Raw genomic sequence first — 10,224 nt, 5'->3', positions numbered from 1 at the left:
CTCCCACACAAGCTCCTCCCACACAAGCTCCTCCCACAGACACAAGCTCCTCCCACAGACACAAGCTCCTCCCACAGACACAAGCTCCTCCCACACAAGCTCCTCCCACAGACACAAGCTCCTCCCACTGACACAAGCTCCTCCCACAGACACAAGCTCCTCCCACAGACACAAGCTCCTCCCACTGACACAAGCTCCTCCCACAGACACAAGCTCCTCCCACACAAGCTCCTCCCACACAAGCTCCTCCCACACAAGCTCCTCCCACAGACACAAGCTCCTCCCACAGACACAAGCTCCTCCCACAGACACAAGCTCCTCCCACTGACACAAGCTCCTCCCACAGACACAAGCTCCTCCCACTGACACAAGCTCCTCCCACAGACACAAGCTCCTCCCACACACTACAAGAGTCTGTTCAGTCACAAACATAAATCCAGACTAAATGTTTGTGTCTAAAATGTCTTGAATCTGTTTCACGTCAAACGAGTTCAAACAAACTTAAATCAAATGTTCAACACGTTTCAGCAGGGCGTCCCGAACGCTCGCCGCTGCGCCTCGGCGGGCGTGACTCTGAGGGGCGGGGCTAACAGCGTGGAGGGCGTGGCGGGCGAGGGAGTGGGCGTGGCTCCGCACTGGTCGCAGCAGCAGCAGCAGCAGCAGCGCACAAACGTTCGGCCCAAAGCGCGGCTGAAGGCGAGCGCGACGAGGGGCGTGGCTGAGCAGCGCACAAACAGCAAGAACTGACCAATGAGACGCAGCGCCGGGGCCACGCCCACAGGCAGCGCGGGCAGGTAAGTCACGGCGACGGCGCACACGGCCTCAGGGAGCGTGCACAGAGTGTACAGACCAATCAGAGCCAGCACCACCGAGCGCAGCCCCGCCTCCTGCTCCAGCTGCTTCCTGTTCAGACAGGAAGTGCCGCTGCTCACTTCCTGTTGGGACACCGACAGGGCGGGGCTTCTGCAGAGACAGAAGAAATGAGTTTAATAGTGCGTTCAGACCATCCAAGCGTCCAGTTTACGCTCAAAGTCTATGTGGAGGCGCGTCCAGAGTGCAATACGGAGGGTGCAATACGGCGGGTGCAATACGGCGGGTGCAATACGGCGGGTGCAATACGGAGGGTGCAATACGGCGGGTGCAATACGGAGGGTGCAATACGGCGGGTGCAATACGGCGGGTGCAATACGGCGGGTGCAATACGGAGGGTGCAATACGGCGGGTGCAATACGGAGGGTGCAATACGGCGGGTGCAATACGGCGGGTGCAATACGGCGGGTGCAATACGGAGGGTGCAATACGGAGGGTGCAATACGGAGGGTGCAATACGGCGGGTGCAATACAGAGGGTGCAATACGGAGGGTGCAATACGGCGGGTGCAATACGGAGGGTGCAATACGGAGGGTGCAATACGGCGGGTGCAATCGTCTTTTACCTGTCAAGACCGACTTCCTTCTTGACGACGAAGGGGGAGGAGCTCCGGCTGCTGCTCTCCTGTGGTCCAATCAGCTGCGTTGCGTGCTGTGACATCACGCGGCGTGTCACCAGGTCACATGACAGCGTGAAGAGCAGAGGGAGGCAAAGGTAACAGCCGAACAGCCACCAAGAGCGTGCCTCCTGATAGGTCAGCACCAGAGACAGCACGGCCAATGGGAGCTCAGGGGAGGGCTCAGCCAGGCACACGTCCACCTGTCAATCAAACACACAGCCAATCACAGCAGGCCTTAGATAGCCCCACCCACAACAATGACTACTGTGTGCTAACATTAGCATGTCGGGACAAGCTAGCTTTTGTTTATGTCCCCATGATAATGCTGCCAGTAGATGGAGCGCTAACACCATTTCTGATGAGGGAATGCCTGACAGAGAAAACATTTTGACTGGTCCTGGTCCCCGTGTGACCTGCAGGGGGAGTCAGACTGTACCTGTGAGCTGTAGTGACCCCGTGTGACCTGCAGGGGGAGTCAGACTGTACCTGTGAGCTGTAGTGACCCCGTGTGACCTGCAGGGGGAGTCAGACTGTACCTGTGAGCTGTAGTGACCCCGTGTGACCTGCAGGGGGAGTCAGACTGTACCTGTGAGCTGTAGTGACCCCGTGTGACCTGCAGGGGGAGTCAGACTGTACCTGTGAGCTGTAGTGACCCCGTGTGACCTGCAGGGGGAGTCAGACTGTACCTGTGAGCTGTAGTGACCCCGTGTGACCTGCAGGGGGAGTCAGACTGTACCTGTGAGCTGTAGTGACCCCGTGTGACCTCTAGGGGCAGTGTAACGCTCCGGTACAGCAGCAGTTCCGGTGTCGCGAGCAGAATCGAGCCGACAAACACGACGCTGATTTTGGGCAGGATTGACGTGCACGGCTCCACGTGCGAGCTCGCGGGGGCGGGGCTTGTGGCGCTATGGAAACGGTCAATACTAAGAGCGCAAAGGCTGAAGGTGGCCACGCCCATTGAGCTCACCTGCAGCCAATCAGAGGACAGCATTTAAGACAAGACAAACGCAATTAACATTTAGATGTTAATCCCTTTAGTTTAGTCCTGGTCCCTCAGCGGTCCCTCTGTGGTCCCTCTGTGGTCCCTCTGTGGTCCTGGTCCCTCTGTGGTCCTGGTCCCTCTGTGGTCCCTGTGGTCCTGGTCCCTCTGTGGTCCCTGTGGTCCTGGTCCCTCTGTCGTCTCTGTGGTCCTGGTCCCTCTGTGGTCCCTCTGTGGTCCATGTGGTCTCTGTGGTCCCTCAGTGGTCCCTCTGGTCTCTGTGGTCCCTCTGTGGTCCTGGTCCCTCTGTGGTCCCTGTGGTCCTGGTCCCTCTGTGGTCCTGGTCCCTCTGTGGTCCCTCTGGTCCTGGTCCCTCTGTGGTCCCTGTGGTCCTGGTCCCTCTGTGGTCCCTGTGGTCCTGGTCCCTCTGTGGTCCCTGTGGTCCTGGTCCCTGTGGTCCCTCTGTGGTCCCTGTGGTCCTGGTCCCTCTGTGTTCCCTGTGGTCCTGGTCCCTCTGTGGTCCCTGTGGTCCTGGTCCCTCTGTGGTCCCTGTGGTCCTGGTCCCTGTGGTCCCTCTGTGGTCCCTGTGGTCCTGGTCCCTCTGTGGTCCCTCTGTGGTCCCTGTGGTCCTGGTCCCTGTGGTCCCTCTGTGGTCCCTCTGGTCCTGGTCCCTCTGTGGTCCCTGTGGTCCTGGTCCCTCTGTGGTCCCTGTGGTCCTGGTCCCTCTGTGGTCCCTGTGGTCCTGGTCCCTCTGTCGTCTCTGTGGTCCTGGTCCCTCTGTGGTCCCTCTGTGGTCCATGTGGTCTCTGTGGTCCCTCAGTGGTCCCTCTGGTCTCTGTGGTCCCTCTGTGGTCCTGGTCCCTCTGTGGTCCCTGTGGTCCCTCTGTGGTCCCTGTGGTCCTGGTCCCTCTGTGGTCCTGGTCCCTCCTGGTCCCTCTGTGGTCCCTCTGGTCCTGGTCCCTCTGTGGTCCCTGTGGTCCTGGTCCCTCTGTGGTCCCTGTGGTCCTGGTCCCTGTGGTCCCTCTGTGGTCCCTGTGGTCCTGGTCCCTCTGTGGTCCCTCTGTGGTCCCTGTGGTCCTGGTCCCTCTGTGGTCCCTGTGGTCCTGGTCCCTGTGGTCCCTCTGTGGTCCCTCTGGTCCTGGTCCCTCTGTGGTCCTGGTCCCTCTGTGGTCCCTGTGGTCCTGGTCCCTGTGGTCCCTCTGTGGTCCCTGTGGTCCTGGTCCCTGTGGTCCCTCTGTGGTCCCTGTGGTCCTGGTCCCTGTGGTCCCTCTGTGGTCCCTGTGGTCCTGGTCCCTGTGGTCCCTCTGTGGTCCCTGTGGTCCTGGTCCCTCTGTGGTCCCTCTGTGGTCCCTGTGGTCCTGGTCCCTCTGTGGTCCCTGTGGTCCTGGTCCCTCTGTGGTCCTGGTCCCTGTGGTCCCTCTGTGGTCCCTGTGGTCCTGGTCCCTCTGTGGTCCCTCTGTGGTCCCTGTGGTCCTGGTCCCTCTGTGGTCCCTGTGGTCCTGGTCCCTGTGGTCCCTCTGTGGTCCCTGTGGTCCTGGTCCCTCTGTGGTCCCTGTGGTCCTGGTCCCTCTGTGGTCCCTGTGGTCCTGGTCCCTGTGGTCCCTCTGTGGTCCCTGTGGTCCTGGTCCCTCTGTGGTCCCTGTGGTCCTGGTCCCTGTGGTCCCTCAGTGGTCCCTCTGGTCTCTGTGGTCCCTCTGTGGTCCTGGTCCCTCTGTGGTCCCTGTGGTCCCTCTGTGGTCCCTGTGGTCCTGGTCCCTCTGTGGTCCTGGTCCCTCCTGGTCCCTCTGTGGTCCCTGTGGTCCTGGTCCCTCTGTGGTCCCTGTGGTCCTGGTCCCTCTGTGGTCCCTGTGGTCCTGGTCCCTGTGGTCCCTCTGTGGTCCCTGTGGTCCTGGTCCCTCTGTGGTCCCTGTGGTCCCTCTGTGGTCCCTGTGGTCCCTCTGTGGTCCCTGTGGTCCTGGTCCCTCTGTGGTCCCTGTGGTCCCTCTGTGGTCCCTGTGGTCCTGGTCCCTGTGGTCCCTCTGTGGTCCCTGTGGTCCTGGTCCCTGTGGTCCCTCTGTGGTCCCTGTGGTCCTGGTCCCTCTGTGGTCCCTGTGGTCCCTCTGTGGTCCCTGTGGTCCTGGTCCCTGTGGTCCCTCTGTGGTCCCTGTGGTCCTGGTCCCTGTGGTCCCTCTGTGGTCCCTGTTGTCCTGGTCCCTGTGGTCCCTCTGTGGTCCCTGTGGTCCTGGTCCCTCTGTGGTCCCTGTGGTCCTGGTCCCTCTGTGGTCCCTGTGGTCCTGGTCCCTCTGTGGTCCCTGTGGTCCTGGTCCCTGTGGTCCCTCTGTGGTCCCTGTGGTCCTGGTCCCTCTGTGGTCCCTCTGTGGTCCCTGTGGTCCTGGTCCCTGTGGTCCCTCTGTGGTCCCTCTGGTCCTGGTCCCTCTGTGGTCCCTGTGGTCCTGGTCCCTCTGTGGTCCCTGTGGTCCTGGTCCCTCTGTGGTCCCTGTGGTCCTGGTCCCTCTGTCGTCTCTGTGGTCCTGGTCCCTCTGTGGTCCCTCTGTGGTCCATGTGGTCTCTGTGGTCCCTCAGTGGTCCCTCTGGTCTCTGTGGTCCCTCTGTGGTCCTGGTCCCTCTGTGGTCCCTGTGGTCCCTCTGTGGTCCCTGTGGTCCTGGTCCCTCTGTGGTCCTGGTCCCTCCTGGTCCCTCTGTGGTCCCTCTGGTCCTGGTCCCTCTGTGGTCCCTGTGGTCCTGGTCCCTCTGTGGTCCCTGTGGTCCTGGTCCCTGTGGTCCCTCTGTGGTCCCTGTGGTCCTGGTCCCCCTGTGGTCCCTCTGTGGTCCCTGTGGTCCTGGTCCCTCTGTGGTCCCTGTGGTCCTGGTCCCTCTGTGGTCCCTGTGGTCCTGGTCCCTGTGGTCCCTCTGTGGTCCCTGTGGTCCTGGTCCCTCTGTGGTCCCTCTGTGGTCCCTGTGGTCCTGGTCCCTCTGTGGTCCCTGTGGTCCTGGTCCCTGTGGTCCCTCTGTGGTCCCTCTGGTCCTGGTCCCTCTGTGGTCCCTGTGGTCCTGGTCCCTCTGTGGTCCCTGTGGTCCTGGTCCCTGTGGTCCCTCTGTGGTCCCTGTGGTCCTGGTCCCTGTGGTCCCTCTGTGGTCCCTGTGGTCCTGGTCCCTCTGTGGTCCCTCTGTGGTCCCTGTGGTCCTGGTCCCTCTGTGGTCCCTGTGGTCCTGGTCCCTCTGTGGTCCTGGTCCCTGTGGTCCCTCTGTGGTCCCTGTGGTCCTGGTCCCTCTGTGGTCCCTCTGTGGTCCCTGTGGTCCTGGTCCCTCTGTGGTCCCTGTGGTCCTGGTCCCTGTGGTCCCTCTGTGGTCCCTGTGGTCCTGGTCCCTCTGTGGTCCCTGTGGTCCTGGTCCCTCTGTGGTCCCTGTGGTCCTGGTCCCTGTGGTCCCTCTGTGGTCCCTGTGGTCCTGGTCCCTCTGTGGTCCCTGTGGTCCTGGTCCCTGTGGTCCCTCAGTGGTCCCTCTGGTCTCTGTGGTCCCTCTGTGGTCCTGGTCCCTCTGTGGTCCCTGTGGTCCCTCTGTGGTCCCTGTGGTCCTGGTCCCTCTGTGGTCCTGGTCCCTCCTGGTCCCTCTGTGGTCCCTGTGGTCCTGGTCCCTCTGTGGTCCCTGTGGTCCTGGTCCCTCTGTGGTCCCTGTGGTCCTGGTCCCTGTGGTCCCTCTGTGGTCCCTGTGGTCCTGGTCCCTCTGTGGTCCCTGTGGTCCCTCTGTGGTCCCTGTGGTCCCTCTGTGGTCCCTGTGGTCCTGGTCCCTGTGGTCCCTCTGTGGTCCCTGTGGTCCTGGTCCCTCTGTGGTCCCTGTGGTCCCTCTGTGGTCCCTGTGGTCCTGGTCCCTGTGGTCCCTCTGTGGTCCCTGTGGTCCTGGTCCCTGTGGTCCCTCTGTGGTCCCTGTGGTCCTGGTCCCTCTGTGGTCCCTGTGGTCCCTCTGTGGTCCCTGTGGTCCTGGTCCCTGTGGTCCCTCTGTGGTCCCTGTGGTCCTGGTCCCTGTGGTCCCTCTGTGGTCCCTGTGGTCCTGGTCCCTGTGGTCCCTCTGTGGTCCCTGTGGTCCTGGTCCCTCCGTGGTCCCTGTGGTCCCTCTGTGGTCCCTGTGGTCCTGGTCCCTCTGTGGTCCCTGTGGTCCTGGTCCCTCTGTGGTCCCTGTGGTCCTGGTCCCTGTGGTCCCTCTGTGGTCCCTGTGGTCCTGGTCCCTCTGTGGTCCCTCTGTGGTCCCTGTGGTCCTGGTCCCTCTGTGGTCCCTGTGGTCCTGGTCCCTGTGGTCCCTCTGTGGTCCCTCTGGTCCTGGTCCCTCTGTGGTCCCTGTGGTCCTGGTCCCTCTGTGGTCCCTGTGGTCCTGGTCCCTGTGGTCCCTCTGTGGTCCCTGTGGTCCTGGTCCCTGTGGTCCCTCTGTGGTCCCTGTGGTCCTGGTCCCTCTGTGGTCCCTCTGTGGTCCCTGTGGTCCTGGTCCCTCTGTGGTCCCTGTGGTCCTGGTCCCTCTGTGGTCCTGGTCCCTGTGGTCCCTCTGTGGTCCCTGTGGTCCTGGTCCCTCTGTGGTCCCTCTGTGGTCCCTGTGGTCCTGGTCCCTCTGTGGTCCCTGTGGTCCTGGTCCCTGTGGTCCCTCTGTGGTCCCTGTGGTCCTGGTCCCTCTGTGGTCCCTGTGGTCCTGGTCCCTCTGTGGTCCCTGTGGTCCTGGTCCCTGTGGTCCCTCTGTGGTCCCTGTGGTCCTGGTCCCTCTGTGGTCCCTGTGGTCCTGGTCCCTGTGGTCCCTCAGTGGTCCCTCTGGTCTCTGTGGTCCCTCTGTGGTCCTGGTCCCTCTGTGGTCCCTGTGGTCCCTCTGTGGTCCCTGTGGTCCTGGTCCCTCTGTGGTCCTGGTCCCTCCTGGTCCCTCTGTGGTCCCTGTGGTCCTGGTCCCTCTGTGGTCCCTGTGGTCCTGGTCCCTCTGTGGTCCCTGTGGTCCTGGTCCCTGTGGTCCCTCTGTGGTCCCTGTGGTCCTGGTCCCTCTGTGGTCCCTGTGGTCCCTCTGTGGTCCCTGTGGTCCCTCTGTGGTCCCTGTGGTCCTGGTCCCTGTGGTCCCTCTGTGGTCCCTGTGGTCCTGGTCCCTCTGTGGTCCCTGTGGTCCCTCTGTGGTCCCTGTGGTCCTGGTCCCTGTGGTCCCTCTGTGGTCCCTGTGGTCCTGGTCCCTGTGGTCCCTCTGTGGTCCCTGTGGTCCTGGTCCCTCTGTGGTCCCTGTGGTCCCTCTGTGGTCCCTGTGGTCCTGGTCCCTGTGGTCCCTCTGTGGTCCCTGTGGTCCTGGTCCCTGTGGTCCCTCTGTGGTCCCTGTGGTCCTGGTCCCTGTGGTCCCTCTGTGGTCCCTGTGGTCCTGGTCCCTCCGTGGTCCCTGTGGTCCCTCTGTGGTCCCTGTGGTCCTGGTCCCTCTGTGGTCCCTGTGGTCCCTGTGGTCCTGGTCCCTGTGGTCCCTCTGTGGTCCCTGTGGTCCCTGTGGTCACGTGACTGACCTGCAGAAAGGGCACGAGGCTGCAGGAGAGCGCGGCCATGAGGCGCGTGCCCGTGAGCTCGTGCATCAGGACCAATGGGAGACAGAGGAAGAGCACGAGGAAGTCCCAGAGCGCGAGCCCCGCGAGGACACAGTGCCACGCCCCCTGGAGGTGGAGACTGTTCCACACGAGACACATGAGCGCGAGGTTCCCCACGAGCCCCGCGGAGAACACGACGAGCGCGAGCAGCAGCGCGACGTACGCCCACTTGGAGGCTCCGCCCATCCAGGCTCCGCCCAGCGGCAGCAGCGCGGCAAGGGACGCGTTCAGAGGCGGCGGAGCGGAGTAACGGTCCGGATCCAAAGTGCTGTGGTCCCGCCACGCGCCCTTCGTGGTCCCGCGGGAGACCCTCCTGGTCCCGGGGTTTAGTCCGAGTCTCTCCGGGTCCAGAGCGCGACCCGCGGCATCACGCGCCGCGTCCTCCCGGGCTCCGCGCGTCAGGCGCAGCGCGCTCCCCGGGGTCTGCTCATCATCCCCCGGGTCCAGGTGTCCAGTCTCCGCAGTCCACGCGCACAGCAGCAGCAGAGACAGAGTCCAGCACGAGCTCATCACATCAGTTATAATCAAACATCTACACCAGACGTCCTGCTCCTGGTCCTGGTCCTGGTCCTGGTCCTGGTCCTGGTCCTGGTCCTGCTCCTGGTCCTGGTCCTGGTCCTGGTCCTGGTCCTGCTCCTGGTCCTGCTCCTGGTCCTGGTCCTGGTCCTGGTCCTGGTCCTGATCCTGGTCCTGGTCCTGCTCCTGGTCCTGGTCCTGCCTCTGCTCCTGCCTCTGCTCCTGCCCCTGGTCCTGGTCCTGGTCCTGCTCCTGGTCCTGCTCCTGGTCCTGGTCCTGGTCCTGGTCCTGCTCCTGGTCCTGGTCCTGGTCCTGGTCCTGGTCCTGCTCCTGGTCCTGGTCCTGGTCCTGGTCCTGGTCCTGGTCCTGGTCCTGGTCCTGGTCCTGGTCCTGGTCCTGGTCCTGCCTCTGCTCCTGCCTCTGCTCCTGCCCCTGGTCCTGCCTCTGCTCCTGCCTCTGCTCCTGCCTCTGCTCCTGCCTCTGCTCCTGCCTCTGGTCTCAGTCTGAGCCGCTCGACTCTGAAACTTTAGTTTAAAGTAAAAACAGCGCAAACGCAGGCGCTGCTTCCGGGACGACTTCACAATAAGAGTCTGAGCTGAGGTGCAGGGTGCGCTCGTCTGCACCGTTCTCATCTCTGATTGGACACTGGCTCCCTTTACCCGTTTCATTGGTTGTTTTGTTGAACTGGTGTATGATTGGCTGCATGTAGAAAGTGGGCGGTGTTTACAGCAGGTCATGTGACGATGGAGCTGACAAAAAGGCCTTTTCTACGTCATTTAACAGAGGTTTTGCAAAAAGTGAAGGGCATAAAGAAGAGCAGATCCATCCATCTTCTTCCTCTTTATCCGGGGCCGGGTCGCGGGGGCCGCAGTCTAACCAGGGACTCCCAGACTTCCTTTCTCCCCAGACACTTCCTCCAACTCAGAGGGACCACCACCCCGGTCTGCCAGTCCAGAGACACTGTCCCCGACCACCACGTCCTGTTACAGAGACGTGTCAGAGACAGTCCTACAACATCTTTAGGTCCTCAGGATCTCATCCCGGAGCCACTGAGGAGCCACTGAGGAGCCACCGAGGAGCCACCGAGGAGCCACCGAGGAGCCACCGAGGAGCCACCGAGGAGCCACTGAGGAGCCACCGAGGAGCCACCGAGGAGCCACTGAGGAGCCACAGAGGAGCCACTGAGGAGCCACAGAGGAGCCACTGAGCCTGATAGACCTCCTTCTTCAGCCTGACGACATCCCTCACTTCCGGTGTCCACCACCGGGTTCGGGGGTTCGGGAGTTGCCGCCGCGACAGGCACCGGAGACCATGTGACCACAGCTCTGAGCAGCCGCATCAACAATGGAGGCGGAGAACATGGTCCACTCAGACTCAATGTCCCCAGCGTCCCCCGGGACATGGGAGAAGCTCTCCTGGAGGTGTGAGGTGAAGACCCTCCTGACAGAGCCTCCACAAGACGTTCCCAACAGACTCCCACAATGCACTTGGGTCTGCCAAGTCTGTCCGGCTTCCTCCTCCACCAGTGGATCCAACTCACCACCAGGTGGTGCTCTACAGCTCCGCCCCTTTTCACCCGAGTGTCCAAGACACGCGCCTGAAGGTCAGAGGTCAGAGGACACGACAACAAAGTGGATCATTGACCTCCTGTGTCCTGGTGTCATGTGACCTGATGGA

General features: G+C 62.7%; 1 protein-coding gene across 1 annotated transcript; it reads right to left on the bottom strand.

Moving 5' to 3' along the window:
* Positions 1–259: 259 nt before the first annotated feature.
* Positions 260–9,038, bottom strand: LOC140354839 (G-protein coupled receptor 37-like 1). The gene is made up of 4 exons (XM_072440086.1): positions 7,954–9,038; positions 2,226–2,456; positions 1,436–1,689; positions 260–963 (listed from the first exon to the last, which is right to left on the bottom strand). The coding sequence occupies exons 1-4, from the start codon at positions 8,539–8,541 to the stop codon at positions 525–527; spliced, it is 1,512 nt and encodes a 503-aa protein (XP_072296187.1). The 5' UTR covers positions 8,542–9,038; the 3' UTR covers positions 260–524.
* Positions 9,039–10,224: the final 1,186 nt, after the last annotated feature.

Source organism: Eucyclogobius newberryi, unplaced genomic scaffold (genome assembly GCF_026437365.1).
Source record: "Eucyclogobius newberryi isolate DKJ021-1_F unplaced genomic scaffold, fEucNew1.0.hap1 SCAF_11, whole genome shotgun sequence".
Lineage (NCBI taxonomy): Eukaryota > Metazoa > Chordata > Actinopteri > Gobiiformes > Gobiidae > Eucyclogobius > Eucyclogobius newberryi.
The sequence above is the reverse complement of the archived record's forward strand: the minus strand, read 5'-3'. Positions and strand labels throughout refer to the sequence as shown.